General features: G+C 61.8%; 4 protein-coding genes across 5 annotated transcripts; 2 read left to right on the top strand and 2 right to left on the bottom strand.

Annotated features, from left to right (window-relative positions):
* EIF4E1B (eukaryotic translation initiation factor 4E family member 1B) lies at positions 1 to 1498 on the bottom strand. The gene is made up of 7 exons (XM_051631142.1): positions 1481 to 1498; positions 1247 to 1338; positions 1033 to 1128; positions 838 to 901; positions 532 to 645; positions 278 to 417; positions 1 to 182 (listed from the first exon to the last, which is right to left on the bottom strand). The coding sequence occupies exons 1-7, from the start codon at positions 1496 to 1498 to the stop codon at positions 68 to 70; spliced, it is 639 nt and encodes a 212-aa protein (XP_051487102.1). The 3' UTR covers positions 1 to 67.
* A 699-nt stretch (positions 1499 to 2197) lies between these two features.
* On the top strand, positions 2198 to 6468 carry SNCB (synuclein beta). Of its 2 annotated transcripts, none has more exons than XM_051631082.1 (6): positions 2198 to 2247; positions 2644 to 2771; positions 4162 to 4200; positions 4536 to 4654; positions 5425 to 5514; positions 5722 to 6468. In XM_051631082.1, the coding sequence occupies exons 1-6, from the start codon at positions 2216 to 2218 to the stop codon at positions 5752 to 5754; spliced, it is 441 nt and encodes a 146-aa protein (XP_051487042.1). In that variant the 5' UTR covers positions 2198 to 2215; the 3' UTR covers positions 5755 to 6468. The 2 variants fall into 2 exon arrangements, with proteins under 2 accessions (XP_051487042.1, XP_051487044.1); XM_051631084.1 differs by lacking the exon at positions 2198 to 2247 and adding an exon at positions 2461 to 2503.
* Positions 6469 to 7650: 1182 nt separating this feature from the next.
* LOC127390241 (glutamate dehydrogenase 2, mitochondrial-like) lies at positions 7651 to 10839 on the bottom strand. Its single transcript, XM_051631556.1, is given in 6 exon segments — positions 7651 to 7656; positions 7732 to 7946; positions 8161 to 8260; positions 8927 to 9058; positions 9211 to 9359; positions 10818 to 10839. Coding segments are annotated over 6 exon segments (624 nt in total).
* Positions 10840 to 15245: 4406 nt separating this feature from the next.
* Positions 15246 to 19962, top strand: GPRIN1 (G protein regulated inducer of neurite outgrowth 1). Its single transcript, XM_051631148.1, has 2 exons — positions 15246 to 15277; positions 16708 to 19962. The coding sequence occupies exon 2, from the start codon at positions 16748 to 16750 to the stop codon at positions 18125 to 18127; it is 1380 nt and encodes a 459-aa protein (XP_051487108.1). The 5' UTR covers positions 15246 to 15277; positions 16708 to 16747; the 3' UTR covers positions 18128 to 19962.
* The last annotated feature ends 58 nt before the right edge of the window (positions 19963 to 20020 follow it).

The following is a 20020-nucleotide window of genomic DNA, read 5'->3' as shown; positions in this document are numbered from 1 at the left end:
AGCTGCAGCCATTCATTGTGGAACAGGACAGGGGGACCCCACAGGCAGTGCCCCACTCCCCCCGCAGTCACACCACAAACTTGGTCTTGGTGAGGGAGCCGCTCTTGGTGGCCGTGTCTGCATGGGCCTGGTACCCAATGGCCACCTTCTGAGAGAGGCCCAAGTGCTCTTTGTAGACACGCCTGGAGGAGGGAAGAGGCTGTGTTAGTCATGCAGCATCACCTCTCCCACGGGCTCACTGCCCAGGGGCCCCATTCCCCCCCTGGAACTGCGTTACCCGATGTGGGTGACCCCTTCCCGGTTCTCCGCTTCCCGCGTCCAGATGGCGATCTTGTCCCCCTTGGCACGGATGTTGATGACAGCCCCGCACACCTCATCGCTGTACTCATCAAACATCTCCCCAATGAGGCACAGCAGCTGCCAGGAGGAGAAGGGGAGCCTGGGCCAGTGCCTGTTGCTGCTCAGCACTGTGGCAGGGGTAATGTCAGTGCTGGGACCACCGAGGGCCAGCCTGACCAGGGCTGCACTCACCGTCTCCAGCCAGAAGCGGTCCAGCTCGGTGTGCCGCTGCTGCTTGGCCAGGGTGATGAGCCAGCGCCCACCGCGCTTGTTCTGACTGTCCTCCCACATGGGCTCAATGCCATCCTAGGGATGGGCAACGGGATGGTCAGGAGCTCTGAGCACTTGGCCAGAGCCAGCCCAGTGAGCTGTGAGCACCTGGCCAGGCTTCCCCTCCTGCCTGATGGCCAGTGCAAACCACTGGCACCCAGTGTGCCCCAAAAATGCTGGGTGCTGTGGGAGGCTTTGAGGAGGAACTGTGTGAAGGGGGTGTCACACCTTAAAGAGGGAGTAGTCACAGCCCGATGTGAGCTTGCTGGCAAGCTGGATGTGGCTGTACAGCCTGTACCGGGCAGAGAAAAGACACAGAAGTAGGTGAGGTGACTTCAGGACCTCCAGTACCATCCTCTGGCCCATACCCCCCCACCAGGACCTCTCTGAAGTGGGCACACTGCCCACCAATGGGACACTCACGCCCAGAAGTCCTCCACAGTGCTGAACTTGGTGACAAGGCGCAGGTTCGCCTGCCACATCTTGCTCTTGTCGTTCTTGAAGAACCACAATGCCCACCTAGGGAGGGAGGGGAGATAAGAGAGGATATCAGCCGCGCTGGAGCCCCCCCAGCTGCCCAGCCCCAGTACCACCCTCCTGGCACTGGGGAGGCTGCCCATGGCCAGGCTTCCCATACCTGTTCTGCAGGGGGTGCTTGCCCAGGTTGTCTGCCAGGAGCAGCTCTTGCTGCTGAGCCCTCCGGCGCCGACGCCGCTGCTCTTGCCTCCGCTGGGGAAGGAGGAACAGCCCTGAGGAGCCCCTTGACCACCCCAACAGGGACTTTGTAGCCCCTCAGTCCATGGCAAAGATCCCACAGCCAGGAGCCTCTAGGCACTGGCAGAACTGGCCAGGCCACTGGACAAGCACTTACCTGCTCTCCCGTAGCCATCCTGCCCAGCCCAGGCTCTCCCCTGGCTGCCCCTGGCCCTTAAATGCCCACAGGTGGGTGGGATGAGGCAGCCCAGCTGCAGCTGGTGGGGCAGGAGAGCTCTGTGCTGGGGAGAGGGTGTCAGGTCTGCCCCTCCTGGGGAGCAAGGAGCTGGGGATTCTTTCCTAGGGCAGGGAGCTGGGGGATGAGGGCAGGGGGTCAGGGTGGAATGGGATCAGGTTGGGGGGTAGGATGGGGTAAGGTGGGACACTGTGGGATGGGATCAAGATGGTGTGGGGGCAGGATGGTACACAGGTAGGGTGCGGTAGCATCAGTTTGGGGCATAGGGATGGGATCAGGGGAGGATAAAATGAGAACAACAATGGGATAGGAATGGAATGTAATGGGGAGAGAGTGGGGAGTGATGGGGCAAAGATGGGATCAGAATTGGATGGGATGGGGACAGGGTGGGCAGGGAATGGGGTGGAATGGGCTGGAAAGAGGACATGATGAGGTGGAAATGGGATCAGTATGGGATGAGGGACACGAATTACATATGGACAGGGTATAATGTGGAGGGGGCTGGAGGGGGGAAATGATGGGATGGGGACAGCCTGTAGAGAAGAGGACATGGGAACAGGACGAGATGAGATCAGGATCGGGAGGAGATGGAACAGAGAGAGGGTAGAATGGGGAAGTGATGGGGCGCGGGGCAGGATAGCGTGGGGACAGCGTGGAATGCAATCAGGACGGCTGGGAATACGGAGAAGGTGAGAGGTGGTGGGACTGTCCCTGGGGTGCTGAGAAGGAGCGCACGGGCTGGTCCGGCAAGGGCCGGGGGCTCCGCTCCGGTGCGGGGCGGGGGGGCCGGGCAGGGCTCAGCCCGGCGCGGAGCGGCGCGGTCCCCCCCGCGCATCACGGCGCAGCGCGGCGCAGCGCGGCCCCGGCACAGCCGCACTGAGCCCGCCCCGCCGCAGCCCGGCCCGGCTCGGCCCGGCCCGCCCGTCCCCGCCGCCAGAGAGCCAGGTCGGGCGGGCGGCGGGGCCCCGGGGCCGGGGGCGGGCGGGCGGCGGGACCGGGAACGCGGGGATGCGCGGGGCGGGGGGGAGCGGGGCCGGGCCGGGGGGGGCCGGGGCGGGGTGAAGCCGTGCGGCCTCTCCCCGCAGAGCCGCCATGGAGGTGTTCATGAAGGGCTTGTCCAAGGCCAAGGAGGGGGTGGTCGCCGCCGCCGAGAAGACCAAGCAGGGGGTGGCCGAGGCCGCCGAGAAGACCAAGGAAGGGGTCCTCTATGTCGGTAAGGGCCGGCTCGTCCTGCCTGCCCCCTGCCCGCCCTCCGGCTAATCCCTGCATGCCCCTGTATACCTTCTCTGCCTGCCCTTGCCTGCTCCTGCCCTTGCCCTTGCATCCTCCTGCCCATCCTCCTGCTGTCCCCACCTGTCCCCGGCCCCGCTCCACCCCCATCCCCCTTCCGCCTGCCCCTGCTCCTTCCCCGCCGCGGCGGCCCTGCCGGCGGGGTGCCCGGGGGCTGAGGGCCCGTGCCCGCAGTGCCTTGCCCGGCCTGTGCCCACAGGGCATGTGAAGGCAGGGGGATGAGGCCTCCTGGGCAGGGGCAGGGCTGGTCCCCAAGCTGAGGGGGTGGGACCCCCGGGGACCGGGCCCCCTGCGGCTCCTCGCAGAGGATGCTCTGGGGCAAAAGCGCAGAGGGACCGTGATGGAGGTGGTGACTCCCGTGCTAGGACGGGCGCAGCAGGGAGCAGGGGGGCTGGAGGACACGTTTGTGCCCCTCGGAGAAGCCATGTCCTGGAGTGCATCCCAAACTACTGCTTTGCAACCATCTTCCCTGCAGCCAGCCAGCCAGGAGAGGGGGGCGGCTTCTTTGCTTCGGTGCCAGGTCCTAGAAGACATCGCTGGCAGGGAAGAGGCAGCTCTCAGGCAGGCTGTGTGCCCGGCTGTGGCGTTGGGCTGCTTGGGCAGGGAGCTGAGGCTGCCCCTGCAGCTCTGGGACTCTGTCCCGCTTTGGAGGGCACCAGCTCTGCAGGAGGGCTGAATTCCCAGAGCTGTTCCCTCTGTGATGGTGGATGCCTGCTCTGGACCTCCACCCTGCCCAGGGGTGCGTGCCCTGAACGGGCGTTCAGCAGCTCAGCCAGTGCCTCGAGACCATGTCCTTCAGGAGCTGTCCAGCTCCTGCCTTTCCTCGGTTATAGACGCCCTGCGCCCGTCTTGTAGGGTGTCCTGCCTTCTGCAGGCAGTGTCCTTCTGCCTGAAGGGAGACTGGCAGGGTCAGTATGGCCTGCAGCAGCACCAGGCCCTGGGCCGCTCTGGCCGTGGGGCATGATGTACCATGTTGGCATCACCTCTGGGTGTGGATCCCAGCTCCGGTGGCAGGCTGTGCTTGGCAGTACAGCTGGCATTCACCCTGCCCAGCTGTGCCCCAGCACAGTGCTGGGCCCTGAGGTCTCTGCCCTGCCTGTTATGTGGTGGTGGCCCTGTGCTGCTCCAACCCAAGCTCCTGCAGGGACTGGAGGAGCCTTGTGGGGAGCCAGGTGGGTGCTCACCCCACTGGCTGCTTGGGTTGTGGGCGGGATGCTGCCCAGGCTCATGGAGCCCTGACAGGGTCCTGGCCACAGTCAGAGTCCAGCTGCCGGCCCCTCTAACCTTGTCTCTGTCTCTCTTTCTACCCCCAGGGAGTAAAACTCAAGGTGTGGTGCAAGGCGTCACCTCAGGTAAGGTCCCCTCCAGCTTCACACCGTGGTATCCCTCTTGCCCTAAGAGTGTGGTTGCACTAACGAGATCAGAGGCTAATTGAGGGGCTGATGTCACCCAGCTGAAGCCTCTTATATAACAAGGCGGGCAAGGAAGGATTTGTGGTGGCTGCTCCTACTCCCTGTCCAGCTGCAGAGCCCCCCCTCCCCAGTGCCCGGCAGGGAGGTGGGGAGGGCCTGATTCTGCCCAGAGACTCCCCACCAGTCCCCCATCCAGGGTGGTACGGGGCATGGAGCTGCAGCTGGGCAACCCTCCCTTTCACGGGGGCACTGATGGGCACCCCCGGCTCTTGCAGTGGCTGAGAAAGCAAAGGAGCAGGCGTCCCAGCTGGGCGAAGCGGCGTTCACAGGCGCTGGCAACATCGCGGCGGCCACCGGGCTGGTGAAGAAGGAGGAGTTCCCTGCGGACCTGAAGGTGAGAGCCCTCTCCAGCCGCCGCTGTGGCCGCGCTCAGGCTGGCACGTCTCCAGGCTGGGCGGGGAACTCCCCGGCTGCTCTCCAGCCCCACGGGAGGGACCCTGAGGGTCCCCGTCTCCTCTGCCGGTGCCCCGGGCAGGCAGGCGTTGCTGCTCCCGCGCACAGCGGCTGCGGACGTGTGCGCGCGCGGGCTCCCGCATGGCGGCCGGCGGTGCGGGGCGGACAGCGCATCGCTCCGGAGCCTGCGAGGTGACCTGACAGCTGCCGGAGCGGAGGGACGGGGAGGGGCGGCTGGTTCGCATCTCACCGCCCCATGAGCTGTTGGCTTCCAGCTTAGCCCAAAATAGCATCAGCTGAAGAAATGAGGCCACCGCCGCCACTGTCACTGCTCGGGGGGATCGGCCTCCTCCCTTTTCCCTCCCGCCTGCCTCTCTGCCAGCCCCGGGGAGGGGTTACCAGGCACTACCCTCCCCTGCCAGGTGTGCGGGATGCTCCTGCACCCCACCAGCACCCGGTGCTCACCGGTGGGGCTGGGAGCACTGCAGGGACCTGCACACACTTCTACCAGAGACCCCTGCCTGTCACCTCCCAGCTAGGTGGGCTAGTGTGCACTGAGGGTGCCCTTGTCAGCCACTCCCCATGTGGACCCCCCAGCACCCTGGGTGCATTGCAGGTCCCTGTCAGGCCCCTCCAATCTTGCAGGGGAGGGAGGGTGGGTGCTGACTGGGGGGCTGTGTGTGTGAGACTGACCCCCTTGTTCACCCACAGCCAGAGGAGGTGGCCCAGGAAGCTGTTGAGGAGCCGCTGGCTGAGCCGCTGCTGGAGCCAGAGGGGGAGAACTACGAGGAGCCCCCACAGGTGAGGCGAAGGGATGGCAGAGCACCATGGAGGGCACAGGCTGCCAGCACTCAGTGTGCCAGTGGCCATTGCTGTCCAGAGCAAAGCTCAGAGCCTGCCTGCTCCCATGCACACAGCCCTGCAGCCTTGCAGACAGGCTGGTGGGCAGGGAGGACAGGGGATCTGTGCCCCGCCTGGGCTCTCACCAGCTCTTTCTCCGTTCTGCAGGAGGAATACCAGGAATACGAGCCAGAGGCATAATGGACCCTCGTCCTCGCCTCTTCCACCAGCAGCACAACGAACCGCCGGTAGCCCCCTGCTCCTCCCCAGCCGTCCCCGGCCCGTGCCCCTGTGCCAAGGAGGAGCAGGGGTGCTGCTGCCCTGTTCGCTCACAAGTTCTTCCTCCAGTTCCGTTCCAAGGGACCATGTCTGTGTCTCCGTACCATGTCTAGCAGTCAGAACAATCCGCTGTGTCCAAGCCCCCGAGCCCCAGCACATGCCCGAGCCGTGGGCGCTGCCCACAGGGGCTGGTGTGCGTGTGTGTGTGTGTCTGTGGAGCCCGGGTTTATGGCTCTGTGTCCCTCCCAGCGCCATAAACCCTGGCTGTGTCCTGGTGTGTCTGTGTCTGTACAAAGCATGTTTACCTGCTCACGGGCTGCTGTACATTTTGCTTGCACGTGTGTCCCTGTGGTTCTGCTCTGGTCATTGTGGAACTATTTATTTATTTTTATATATCTATCTATCTATGGGTGGACAGGTCTTTTGCCTTTGTGAACCTTTGGCGCCCAAGCCTGCTCCACAGCCTGCTGGGTGGTGATGGTGCCCGCGTCCTTCCCGAGGTCCCCTAGTGCCGACGCTGTGTTGTGACGTGGCATGGATATCCCCCCGCCTCCGTTGCTGGATGTGCAATACGAGGGCAGCTGCCAGTGACACAGCTGCCCCCGTGTCTGTGAATAAAGCCAACTCTTGTCTGTAGCCCCCTGGTCCTGGTTGTGGGTTCTCTGGGGAGAGGGGCAGCCTTGCACTTTGGCAGCAGGGGTAGTTCTGGGAAGAGGAATGAAGGGCTGGGGCAGACTAGCTGACCTCGTCCAGCTGTGGGAGTGGGCAGGACTGGGTCCTCTTGAGGACAAGATGCTGGCTGCTGTGTCAGCAGTAGGTCACTGTGCCCTGGACCTCCAGAGGCTTTGGGCACAGGCCATGTCCGCATGCCAGCTGCCTGTGCGTTGGCTGCAGTTCCTTGCATCTGCAGGTGAATGCAGGAGGCCCTTTGTGGCTAAGGACCCTGAGCCAGGACAAGGCTGAACATGGTCACGGCCTCAAGCACTGCTTCCCTCTGCTGCTTATGAGGAACCTCCTACAGATGCACCCTGACCTTGTGCTAGAAGCACAGAGCAATGGGAAGCCTCTCTCCTTCTGTCCCCACCTTTCTATGTGACCCTGCTCCCCTCAGGGGGATGAGGACATGGCTGGCACCTGTGGCTCACTCTGCTGCAGTGTGATCATTGCCAGGACAGGTGACTGCCACACACCACTGAGTGATGCCCATGACAGCAGGGGGGCTTGTGCCCACCCCAGAGCACAGTCCTCAGTCTGGTGTCCCCAGGGCAGGGCCACCAACAGGGTCCCCAGCCAGCCTCCAGCCCCTTGGCTGCAGCATGGGTCTAGGTGAGCAGCTGGGCTGAGTCTCACCACCATGAATATCAGATTAAATCCCCCACTCGTGCTGTCTCACCAACTTTGCCAGCAAAGAGTGAAGCTGCAACAGTCAGCACAGACACACAACAGGTTTGCTGATGCCTGCAAATCGCTGCCCTGGCTCTGCTCCCCGTGTCTGCGCCAGTTGCAGCAGCACTTGCAGTGCCCACCACACATTATTAAATGGACTGAGACAGCTGTTCCTAGGGCTGGCTGTGCCATGGGCTGTCCCCTCCTCTAGAGCTAATTGCATTTTTGCCTTCCCTTGCCCAGTTCTGCCAGCCATGAGCAAGCAGACCCAGCCAGCATCAGCACAGCTTCCTCCAGCACCCAGGAGGCTGTAAAGGGGCAGACAGGGTGCAGAGGAAGACAGCCCCCAGCCCAGGAGACATCTCCACTCTATGCTTTCCACTGGTGGGAGGGTAGCACAGGGGGGCTCTGTGCCTGCCACAAGCACAGCTGTCAGCACTGGAAGAGCAGACAGGAGTGTCTGGGAATGTGGAACAGGTGAGCCAGGACAACCCTGTGGCTGTGTACACTTACAGTCACATGGACATGGAACTCTGGGGACAAGACAATGCAGATCTCCTCTCTGGTCTTGCCAAACCACTGCTCCAGGCTGTCCTGCACTGACTGCAGGAGGTGGTAGCTGGATTTCTGCTTGTACTTGAAGCTGAGGCAGCCATAGACAATGTGATTCAAGTTCTTCAAGCACTTGAAGAAGAATATGGTCACACCACCTGCATTCACATATATATCTTGACAAGGGCAGTACATGCTTCCTCTTTGCTGTTTAGGGTGACCCTGAGACCCATGACCTATCTAGGGATCTCTCATCCTCTGCTTTGGGTCCCTCCCCATACCCTTGAGCTCTGCCCTCAGAGACAGTCCTGAGGTCACTTGGATGGCCAAATCCTACAGCCACGGTGGCTCTGCACTGCCTTTGAGCAGAGACACCAGCTGCTCTGACACCCCATGTGACGTGACATGGTCTATTGCTGTTCCTTTGCAGGAATATCTCATGTGCTGCTGGTGCAGTGGGGCCCTTGGCAGCTTCTGCTACAAGCAGAGCAGAAGTGAGACAGGCAGAAGTGAAAGCAGAAACCAGTGACAGGCTGCTTCCCCTGCTGCTGGATGCCCCACAACAGGCCACTTCTGGTGGCAGGGCTCTGGGTGCTCGTCTCCCTGACCAAGCTTTTCAGGGTGAGCAAAAGCTCAGACCTTCTCTTTTATACAGAATGTTTAAAGGCTCAGGCTGCAAAAGACCTTGGAGTCCCAAGTCCCAGCACACCCTCTCCCTTTGGTTCCCAGGGCTCACAGTGAAGGGAGGAAGCTGATATTTGTCCCCTGTTTTGCTCACTCTTACCTGCCGTCTATGATTTCTAGTGTCAACACTGTGATATCCAGTACCTTTGAGGGTATTATCTCTTCTGCCCTGTGGGGAGGATCTGATACAGCAGTGAAGACTGAGAATGCCAGAAGAGCCAGCCAAGGTCACTCCAACGATTCTTGCTCCCTGCCAGCAAAGGGAAGGGCTCAGGCTTTCCTTCTCCCCAGAATTATGTCACCTGCTGCCTCTGCCTCATGTCCCTCTGGCACAGTGGGTGAGTTGTTGGTGCAGTGATATGACACCTCCCTGGGGCCTGAGTTCCAAAAGCAAAGGTTCAGCTGGGCTGCTGTTACCTGCACTGGTGCAGGGCCAGTTGGGAGTGGGCAGTAAGGGTGGTCTGGACCTTTGCTCCACCTGGGATCCACTGCCCCTTGTGAGCAGCTTCTCAATAGAGGCAGGGATGAAGATGTCACAGAGCACCTCCAGGATGCTGCTGTCACAGGGTTTTGCTTCTGGGAAGTAAACTATGGTGCCATGGTCCTGGAATGAGTGCCTGGCAGCACTGAGTACTATCCTCAGAGCTGGGCTCTGCAGGAGCTGAAGGGCAACCCTTTTCTCTTTGGGTGTTTCAGAGACAGGCTCTGAGCACCACCCCCTAAGAACAGGGGCTGGGTTGACTGGGCTCAACTCACCTCCTCATAGTTTTCTGGATCCTTGGGGTCAGTCCCTCTGGGAATATAAGTGGCTCCATTTGTCTACCCAGCACAGATGCAGCAGGCTTCGTTCTTGTGCAGGTACTTCATGGTGTGTAGCCCCACTTTGCCAAAGCCCTGCAGCAACACTGAATAGAGAGTTTGGGGAGAGGGAAGTTGTGGGGACAAACACTGAAAACTATTACTGCTGCTCTGGTAACAGCCTCCCCTCAGGAGGATGAGCTGGGAAGCACAAATAGGAACCCCTGGTCCAACAGGTCACGATGAATGTTTTGGCTGGATGCAGAGTAGGACCTGGCAGGACTCAAATCTCCTTGGCTAGTTAGAGGGTCAGGAGAAAGAGTCCACGGGATAAAGGCTTCTACCTCAGTCTGTCTTTATCACCTCCAGAGCTCCTGAACTTGATGTTCCAAGCACGTTACACTGTTCAGCTTCTAAGAGTCAATGTCAACAGAAAACAGATCCAGTGAGAAACACAGCCCCTTGGTGGGCACCACCCAGCATCCAGGCAGCATCTGAGCTTTCCAGCTGTGACCAGCTGCCGCAGCAGCAGCACAAGGCAGGGCCCTGGGGCAGCTCAGCTCTTCTTAGGAGAACAGAGAATTTTGCACTGCCTGCCCCAAACTGCTTGGCAGCTGGGTACAGCTCCTAAAAGCAATGCCAGTTCCTGAGACTGCAAAAACATCCCCCAAAGGCAGAAAAGCTATGCAAACAGTAGCCAAAGGCTTCAGCCTTCTCATTCTCTGCCCTGTCAGCTAAGAAGGACATGCGGAAAGGAAGGGGGTGAGGAAAGGCAGGGCTATTCCTTTCACCAGAAAACAGGAAGCTGCGAGCAGCGGGTTGGGCAGCAGTGCCTGGTGGAGAGCAGGAGCTCCGGGAGCTACAGCAAGGGGGAAGCACCTCCCCGCAGTTGTGAGCAGGTCCTGAGCTGCAGGGAAAGAAGGTCCTTCTCGGAAGGAAAGGGGAAAAGGCAGTGCTGGCACCGGCGGGGTCCCGTCGGGCTCCCAAGGTCGCTGGGCAAGGCAGGGCTTCAGACCCCACAGTAGATGGGGGCTGCACCCACAAGCAGGACCTTCACCGTGGGTAACATCACAACTCCTTGCAACTGGTTTGGAGGTGACAGAAAGGTGCTGTTGTCCTTGGGGGCAGAAGGATCCTGATAAAGTGTCCTCTTCAGAGTTGTAGCTGGGCAGAGCAGATACCTGCAGTGGGGCTCAGGCTGATGTGGTCCATATAGTGTGTGTTGGTGATGTTGTTCTTGGTGCCATGCAGGACCCCCCTGTCTGGTGGCCCAGTGTCACCTGTGGATGCCTCCCTGGCTGATGGACTTTACAAGGTCTCACCTGATGCAGGTCCTCTAGAGATGGTTTTCCCCAAGCCTCAGCTTCCCTCACCCTCCACTAAACCTAAAGCAACTCACTGGCAAGGGCCTCTGGTCACGAACCCCCACAGTGCCCACAGTATCCTGGGCTCCAAACCAGCACTATTGGAGCTTCCCTGGTAACCCAGCATGTGGGTGAAGGTGTCAGCTATCCAGGACATCTGCCACTCCCCAGTACTGACATTGGAGACAAGACAGCTCTCACCTGTAAATCCCTTCTTGGCCATCTCTACAGTAAAATTCTTCATTATTTTCTCCAGCTCATGTTCCTCTAAATGAAAAACAAAACACAGTTGCTGTTACAGAATAATTACAGGGCTGTGGTACAGCATCTGGCAGCTGCCCTGCCCTGCCTGTACAGAGCATGCCCTGATGTCTCCAGGGACTTAATTCACAGCAGCTGGGGACCCTGGATCAGAAAGGAAAAAAAAAAAAAAAAAAAAAAGTGACCTTCACTCGCTGCCCTTCCAACTCCTCCCTGATTTGGACCTTCTCCCAGCACGGCAGGCATCGCCAGGAGCGTCCGTCCCTCCTCCAGAGTCCTTTAGTGTGTGTCTGGCCAGATGCACTCACCCATAAAGCACAGTTCACCACCCCTCTCCCCGCCCCGAGCTGCTTTCCGCGGTCGCTGGGTGAGTGTTACTCACTACAAACGTCTCTCCCTGCTTGTCAGAGCGCGTCGCTGTGATACGCGGAGGGGAAGGGCTGTGCAAATGGAGCGTGAGTTAGGAGCCCTTGGCGGGGGAGGGAAAGGAGGGAACTCAGCGAGTGTTTCCTCGGACCAAGCTTCACACCCGCCGTGGCACCACCAAAAGGAACATCTGGAAAAGACAGGGTAAGGCAGACAGATGTTCTCGGCCAGCTTCCCAGGGGGTGGAGGTGGCCATAGCAATTGTGACGTTGTTGGTGAACCCAGGCAAGGGCCCACCACTTCCCCATGCCGCACATGGCTCCCCCTCAATGCCACATGGCCTCTGCAGAGCAGAGCTGAAGGCAGGACAGGATATGGACCCTGAGCCTGCCACAAACGCCACCAGGCAGAGCTGAATCCATGACAACCCAGGCACAGAGACTGCATCTGAGAAGCATGATGCTTAACGTTCCCTGATTAACACAAACACCCCGGACTGCCAGCGGCTCATTCTGCAGCAAACCTTGCCCTCACATCCGTGACCAGAGGAACACCCTGCACTTCCAGAGCACTTCTGACTCTGAAAGCTCCTAAAGAGCTTTTCTGACTCACTGTATCTCAGCCCCATCCCATGCCCAAGTCACCAGGTGCTTTACTTTCCCCTTGTACTTACCCACTACAGCACATTAGTATGTCATTAATGCAGCCAGGGCTTTTACTTCATTGACACTGATTGAGCTGCTTTAACGAACCCCTGGGAATGGAGAGAGAAGAAATGAAGAGTCCCTGCCTTTTTACCACAAAAGGCACAGAGGCATTGTAGGAAAGGCTTTGAATCTTCTGAAACAGCATCATCTAGTCACAATAGGTGATCAGCAATCATTCAGCTAGACCTGTTCCCCCAGTTCGCCACGGAATGGAAAACAAGTTCCTTTCAGCTGGCCACCCCACAGGCACAGGCCTTTGCTGTGGTGGCACCTAAAAGAGCTCAGCCACAGCACAGCAAAAGCCCCAGGCTAGGGGCAAGGGGACAGGTGGCAGGGACATCTCTGGCTCAGAAACTGTCGTGTTTTGGGGTGTGATCAGGGGAGTGAGTGTACGGTGTTTAGATGAGGAGTCAAACACACACGGGGGCGGCTGCCAGCCACACTGTTCTTGTGCTCCAGCATGAGCAGCAGGGCTGCAGCTGAGGTTGGCAAAGCTGCCTCCCCCAGGCATCCCTCGTCCTTCTGTGGGATGAATCCAAGGACTCCATCTTCCAGGACACTGCCATAGGCATCCCAACCGCCATTGTGTTAATGCAAACACCTCCTGCTCAGGGTCCCTGCTCCCCAAGCCCAGCAGGGATGAGCCCAGCAGAACCCCTTCTGCAGGGCTGGGTAGGGATGGGTAGGTGTGTAGGGGTGCTGCAGCTCCCTGCCACACCCCCTTTGCAGGGCAGAGGGTGCTGTGGTGTCTTGGCCACTGTGCCCTCCCACCCCTCAGGCCCGGGGCCAGACAGCCACAGGCATGGGCCCAGAGAAGGAAGTACTGGCAGGGATCGGGTCCCCCTCTAGCACCCCTGTGCCCAGGCTGCCGGGAAGGCAATGCTGTTTTTAAGGTGTACGGTGCTTTTGGATCTCCTGATAATCTTCTTTTCATCCCAAGGCACTCACACCTCTGGGATTGCTGAGGGTCCTCCTGCTGGCAGCTTGGCCCTGCCTGGAGAAGCGATCCCGAGGGCAGTGTGGGATGCACAGCTGTAGCCAGCAACGGGACTCCGGTGCCCCAGGGCATCTCCTGCCGCTCCCACTTGCCTGCACCCCATCAGCTCCAGAGCCCAGCATCCACGCCCGCAGGTAACGCGGGCAGCCGCACGTGAAAGCAGTGGTAACCCATCACCATCCCACCGCCTGGCCAATCCTGGAGGTGACACCATCCCTGGCCAGACCCTTTTGGCTGCGTCCCACCGCTCCCCAGCTCCACCGAGCATGGCTGAGCCGGAGGGCGCGGAGCCAAGCCCAGGCCGAGCCGTGTGCCGGGTGCGTGTGCCTGCCCGCACCGGCGCGTGCGGGTGCCGGCAGCTGGGGGGTGGGTACCCGGTGCTTTCACGTGGCGCTGCCCGTGCGGCTGTGGGTGGTGGGCCGCGGCGCCGAGGGAGGGGGCTGCCATGCTACCTGTGCCGGCAGCCCCCTCCGCCCGGGGAGGATGCGCTTTTCAGGCAGCTGCCTGACTCGCGCGCAGTGCCGGCAGCGCGGGAGTGCGTTGCCAAGGCGATGGGGACCATCTTACTCATCCTCCTCGCTATTGTTCTCCTGCCAGCCCCGAGGTGCCCGGGCGGGGAGAGGAGGAGGAGGAGGCAGCCGACCTGGGATGAAGGCTGCCTGCGGGGAGGATGGTCCCCGCGACCCCCTTAGTCCCCCACATCCCCGGCCAGTCCAGCGCGGAAGGGGACATGTTGGGTGCTGAGATGTCGACGGGGACAGGGAGAGCAGATGGCGGCAGAGCTGAGAGCAGTGGGAGGAAGTGAATGTCACCCTGGTAGCCCCCCACCCTATGGAGAAGTCCCAGCCAGGGGAGGGGAGAGATTTCAGTCCTCACCTCTGCCAGCACTTGATCCTACCCGTGGTGTCCCTTGTCCCACCCAGGTCAATGCCCAGGCTTAGCTCTGATCCCACACAGGGCAGTGTGGGATGTAAACCCATACTTGTGCCCCACACCATACTCCTCCCTACTGCAAGTAGGCACCTGGGCCCAGTCAGTGCTTCAGGACTGAGATCAGTACACAAGAACATGGGTGGGGACAAACACCTTGTGGGGGACACACACTGGTGGGTGCAGCAGCCCCCACCCTATACACTCATTGGGGTGCCCAGTGGTGATGTGGGGGCACCCCACTCTGCCCCAGGGGGAGTAAAGAAATGCTTCTGATTGTATTTCCATATCCTGCCTCCCTATTTTTAGCCTTCAGGGTTTTGTTCCAGCCTGGCTGTTTACTGGAAGGAGAATTTCCAGCCTCCCTTGTCTCCAGGCAACCAGGTGTGCCAGCTCCCATCACGACAATCTCACCCTATAGATCTATAGGGTCGGGTGTGTGTATGGCTAACAAATGGGGTTCCCCCCTTTTGGGGTTAATGTCAGTACAATTTCCCCTGCCCCAATCCCATAAATCTATAGCTCCTGCCCCATACCAACATCGGTGGGACAGGGAGGGGATCCTGACCCTATAGGGTGATGGAGAGCAGCTGGGGGGTTTTTGGGGGGATACTGGAGGGTTTTGGGGGAAATACAGGGATGCAGGCGAGGCGAGCAGGCCGCCTTCCCCCCCGCAGCACGAGCGGGAGTGCGTGGGAAGGAGTTAGACAAAGCCTGAGCCCGGGAGCAGAGGCAAGCGCTGCCGGGAGGGAGACGGGGACGTTCTCCCCTCCCCATCCTCCCCCACCTTCGGGCGAGGGGTACACAAGAGCCCACCTGCATCCCCTCCGCGGTGGCACGTTATCCGCATCCCTCGGGCAGGCTGGGGTGCAGCCCCCCCCCGGGGATGCCCGGGAGGGAAGCAGCTGTCTCCATCAGCAGGTAGGAAAGGGACCGGGCTCTGTGTCGTTACCTCCACTCATGGGACCCACGCTAACGGTCGGGGACCCACGGGACCGGCCGGTGTCTCCCATGTGCCTGGGTGCACTGTGGAGTGCTGGGGTGACGGTCCCTGGGGATACGAGGTAGAGGTGCGGGGCGAGGGTGGGAGGGGTTGGGGGGGTGGTGCTGAGGGGCTGCGGGGTGGCGGGGGGCTCCCAGGGCGGGCCAGTGGGGTGACAGCGATGACACCCCCCCACACCATGGAGGGGTAGTGCCGGGATTCCCACGCTCCCGCGGCAGCTTGCCCTCCCTCGCCTCCCCACCGCTGACCGGGGGCGCCAGGGCGGGCGGCAGCCGGGGGGAGCGGCTCGGGGCGCGGTGCCACCGCCCCACGCATGCTCGCCACCGCTGCCGCCGCCGCGCCGGGGCCGAGCGGAGCGGGACGGGACGGGAGCGGGAGGCAGGATCCGCCGCCGCAGGTAACAGCGGCCCTGGGGCGCACGTGGCGGGACCGGACCGGCCGCTGCAGCCGCTGCCCGCTCCGTTACCGGCACCCCCAGGGCGGGGGGGCGGCGGCGGCGCGGGCCCCGGGGTAGGCGGCGGAGGAAGGGGCCCCCGGACAAAGCCGCCCCCGCGGCAGGTCCGGCCGGGGAGCCGGGGCCGAGGCGTGCACACGCGTGTTCGTGCTTGCGGGTGTGCCCGTGGCCATGTGCTGGCGTGTGCGTGTCTGTGCGTGTGCACACGCATGTCTGTGCATATGCGCGTGCCGCTGCGTGTGCACACGCGTGTGCCGGGTCTCGTAGCTCCTCCGTGAAGTAGCAGCACCGGGGCAGCACGGCCAGCTCTGGTCCGGGCAGGGCTCCCGCAGCCTCCCTGGACATTGGGTGCTGTCAGGGCAGGCCGGGGTGCGGGGCGGCACGGACCCCCCAAGAACGGGGTGCTGCGTGGGAACACAGGGATGGGGAGCGTCCATTGTCTCCGGGGCCCCTGTGCTGCTGGGCAGCCTCATGGGAGTTCGGTGTCAGCCTGGTCCCTTCTCCTGCCGCTTCCCTTGGGGGAACTTGGTCGGTGCCAGCCGTGTCTGCTCAGCTCTGCCTTCTCCAGGTTCCATGAGTGGCCGTGGCTGGAGGTGTGGAGTGCCCCATGTTTGTGGGATGCATGTGCTCCCACCTCCCACCTCCTCAGGGACTCGCTAGCATTGGCAGAGCTGGGGGGGCCTTCTGGAGATCTTGGGGCTTCCTGCCATGCGTCTGCCACAGGGCTGCCCCATGGGCCTGGGGAGGGTTTGGAGCTGGCTGGGTGACACCAGCCTGTGTCTCCCCTCTGTGCTGGGGTACCTGCCTGCAGCCTGCTCTGTACTGCATGGCAGGAGCTCAGCACACCCTAGACATGGGGTGTAGGTGCTGAGCTTGGGATTTCTGTGGCCCAAAGGCATGTATGACTCCTAGCTCCAGGGATGCAGTGAGCGGAGGGTAGGGCTCAGGCTGCCACCACACCCCTGCTGTGCTGCAGCCCCACTTGGCCCCTAGGCCATGCTAGGCTCCGCTCCTCGCTGGCAGGTGGGAGGTGTCAAGCCCCCTCAGGCTCTCCGGTGCCTGTTGCTATCTCTGCAGGAGTGCCTGCACCACATCTCCTCGCTCTAGCAGCTGCAGCAGCACCTAAATCCTACTCCCGGTCCGGCCTGCCGGGGTAAGGCTGAATTTTGTGGTAGGCAGCTGACACTGCTTCTCCCTTCCTGCAGGGCTGGGCACTGGGTGCCACTGCACAGGCTGTGTTGGGGCTGGTGGGAGCTCTGGGCAGCCACCCAACCCATTGTCATGAGTGGTATGGAGAAAAATAGTTGGCAGCTGGGGGGGTCTGGTGATCTCTGTACTGCTCCCCCCTCACTGCCCCAACCTCTCTCTTGCAGACCTGTGGCAGGACTAGCATGGGAGAAGCCTTCCCCAGGCATGGGCAGCACTAAGGAGACGAAGGGGCTGCAGCTGCTGAGCCACCAGGCCAGGGCTGAGGACACCTGTGAGCCTGGCACCAGTTCCCCAGGCTGCCTGCCGGTGGATGAGTGCCTGCCTGGCTCTGGCTGTGCCGCAGAGGACCGCGCCATGAGGACCTGCTGTGCTGTTCAGCCAGAGGCTCAGGGCACTGGGGCTGGCCCAGTGGTGGAGAAGAAGGTGCCATCGCCGACAGGACCAGCTCCTGGCACACTTCTCCCGGATGCCAACGAACAGCCAAGCGTGGCAGCAGCAACAGGGAGCTGCGGGGGACCAAGCAGTGCTGTCCCTGCCTGTGGTCCCATGGGGATGGGGGGTCCCAGTACCCAGAAGGAGAACATAACCCCCATTGCTCCCATACCTGAGCCCTGCCTCAAAGCACCCAGCAAGGATGTGGGGAGCATGCCGGCCCCTGCCAAACATGTGGCATTTGTGGAGCCTGCTGTGGGTGCTGGAGCAGCTGAGCTGCCAAACCACGAGCAGCTCCAGAGTGACACAGGGACATCCCTGGCTGCTGCATCTCAGGCAGAGGGTGCTGAGGCTCTGAAGTACTCCCAGGGGGGCACAGCAGACATCCCTGATGCCAGCACTGTGGGGAGTGGGGGACAACGTGAGGCAGGGCTGAGCCCCGCTGTGCTGTGCCAGGGCAGAGCTGAGGGGAGCCCAGCGCAGGGTGCAGATGCCGGGAGCAGCCAGCAGCCCCGGACAGCCAAGCTGCTCTGCGAGTCCTACTCCTTCGAGGTGACCCCACCACAGGATGCCGGGACACAGGACATGGGGACGCAAGTGGACAGCCGAGCATCTCTGGTGTCAGTGGCCTTGAGCCCCATGAGCCCCCCAGGTGGGGCTGCTGCCTTCACCTTCCCCAAGAGAGAGCTGGGCTCTGCTGCCCCGCCACACCTGGAGCCCTCCAGGAAGGATGCAGAGATGCAGGTGTCCATGCCCGTGGAGACCCGCTCTGTGGCTACTGGGCCCATGACACCAGTGGCCAAGTCCCCTCAGGCCTCGTACCCCGAGGTGCATGTGAAAGGGACAGTGGAAGAGGAGGCTCCAGAAGCAATCCAGGAGGTGAGCTGGGATGAGAAGGGGATGACATGGCAGGTGTATGGGGCCTCCATGGAGATGGAGGTGCTGGGCATGGCCATCCAGAAGCACCTGGAGAAGCAGATCGAGGAGCATGGGCGGCAGGTGGTGATGACACTGCAGAGCACCCGCACCAGCTCTGTCAAGGGAGCCCCCCGCAAAGGCGAGGCCAAGAGGCAGCCCAGCATCTTTCGGGCTCTGCTGCAAAACATCCGGCGGCCCCGGTGCTGCTCCCGCGCCGGCCCTGCCATGGAGTGAGTCAGAGCCTGCACTGGCACGGCAGGGGTGCCATGGGGAGGGGTCCCTGCCTGCCCCAGCATCCCAAGACACCTGCTGCTGGTGTGTGGAGCTCCTGGGACCAGGGTGGGTGGTGATGGAGCACTGCACACTGGGGTAAGGCTTCTCCTTCGCCTGGGGTCCCCCTGCCAGCTTGGGGTCCCCCACCACCTGGCCCCATGGAGATGTCTTGGGACATGAGATGGGTGCCATGTCTCTCTGTGCTTGGTGGCTTTTAGCAGGAAGCACCTGGCTCTTTCCAGCCAGTAGTGGCTGCTCCCAAGGCATCTTCTGCCTGTGGTACAGGTCTGGTGATGGCTCAGGGTGGGCACAGGCAGGTTGCTGCTGGCTGCCCTGAGCTCTGGTGTGGCTTGTGTCCTGAGCAGCAGCATTGCTCCCCATGCTGGAGAGATGCTGATGCATCATGGTGCTGCCACTTTGCCTGCCCAGGGCTCGGCCAAGCTCTGACCAGCCCATGGTCGTGCATGTGCAAGTGCCTGTGGCTGCCCGGGGTGGGAACATTCAGCCCAGCCTGCCACAGCATCTGTCCTCTCTTCCCCGCTACTGTGCCGTGAGTGCCCTGGAGCTGGGAGGACATGGCCACACGGGGCACCAGGACAGATCACAAACGGGAGAGACTGGGCCAACCATGCCTGCAGTGGAGAGCTGCTTGTCCCTGTCACCGTGGCTGGAGGTGCTTGGGGAGTCTGTCCCCACAGCCCCCAGCCTCCCTGCTCAGGGACCTGCCCTGGGGACAGCCATCAGAGTGCAGGGCACATCCTCGCCACGGCTGGCAGTGGGGATGGAGCCTGTGCAGCCTCCACAATGCAGAGAGGCCCCGTGTGCCAGGGATACAGGCGCGTGTCCCTGCACGGGTCCCTCCGGCCGCGCTGGCTGCTGTGCCCCTCGGCAGCGGGGGATGCACCAGCTGCAAAGCGCTGCCACTTTTTACAGCTGGGGTTTTACAGGGAGGGGGGCTTTTGTTGAACAGTGTTTGCGGTTTTGGAGCTTTTAAAGAGACGCTTTCAGCCGTGTGCATCCTGCCTGGAGCCACTTCTCCCGTGGCCTGGGGGGCCGTGACCCTCTTTTTCAGACACTTTTCCTGCGTTGGGCTGGAGAGCGTCAGGAGCGAAGGGGTCGGCGGGCAGGGGGGTGAGCATCCCCGCAGCCGGGTGAGCATCCCCGTTGCCAGCAGCACCGTGAGACCCGGGGCCTGGCCCCTCCAGCCTGGCCCCATGCAAAGGACCGCCCCGCAATGCCGCGGGGGGGCTGTGCCTGTGCCCAGTGCCTGATGGGCAGGAGACTGCAAACTGTGAGTGCTTGGAGCTGCACCCTCCCCTCTGGGCAGAGATGCAGGAGGGCTTGAGGTGCCAAGGGCAGCAGTGCAGCCACTTCCTCTCTTTAAGGGGCAAGTCTTGCCCCCCCAAACCCCTGTTGTATATCCTGGGCTTGCTTTGGCCTTGCAGGGTTGTCCCTTTTCCTGGGGGGGGCGGGGTGTGCAGCAAAGGGTTTGCTGAAGTGCCAGCCTGCAGCCACGGCTGTGGCCAGTGCCCCTCTGTGCCGTGGCACTCACCAGGAGACAACTCTTCCCTGTGCGTTGGGTTGTGGAAGCAGAACCACAGCCACGCAGGGGAGACCAGGAACCCTGGGGTATCCCCCCCACCACCCTGCCCCAGGCTGTCCCCCACCTCCAGCCCCTCACTGCCAAGCTGCAGCACACCAGCGCTGTGGCTTCATCACCTACTTTCTTCTTTTTTCTGTCTCATTTATTTTTTGGGGGGTGGGGGGAGGAAGAGGGTGGGAGGACCAACCTGTCAACGTGGATGTTGGGTAATAAAACCTTGCACAAACCTCTGCGCAGGGCTGCTTGCGTCT

This window comes from Apus apus, chromosome 13 (genome assembly GCF_020740795.1).
Source record: "Apus apus isolate bApuApu2 chromosome 13, bApuApu2.pri.cur, whole genome shotgun sequence".
NCBI classification, from domain to species: Eukaryota; Metazoa; Chordata; class Aves; order Apodiformes; family Apodidae; genus Apus; species Apus apus.
The sequence above is the reverse complement of the archived record's forward strand: the minus strand, read 5'-3'. Positions and strand labels throughout refer to the sequence as shown.

Bases quoted from the DNA above. Each gene is read 5' to 3' on its own strand.
- EIF4E1B (XM_051631142.1), bottom strand. The intron at 646-837 runs GTGTGACACCCC...GCCCATCCCTAG, and splicing joins GTGACTACTCCCTCTTTAAG to GATGGCATTGAGCCCATGTG. The intron at 418-531 runs GTGAGTGCAGCC...TCCTCCTGGCAG, and splicing joins ACCGCTTCTGGCTGGAGACG to CTGCTGTGCCTCATTGGGGA.
- SNCB (XM_051631082.1), top strand. From the start codon at position 2,216: ATGCAATCAGGACGGCTGGGAATACGGAGAAG. The intron at 2,248-2,643 runs GTGAGAGGTGGT...CTCTCCCCGCAG, and splicing joins CGGCTGGGAATACGGAGAAG to AGCCGCCATGGAGGTGTTCA. The intron at 4,655-5,424 runs GTGAGAGCCCTC...GTTCACCCACAG, and splicing joins AGTTCCCTGCGGACCTGAAG to CCAGAGGAGGTGGCCCAGGA.
- GPRIN1 (XM_051631148.1), top strand. From the start codon at position 16,748: ATGGGCAGCACTAAGGAGACGAAGGGGCTGCAGCTGCTGAGCCACCAG.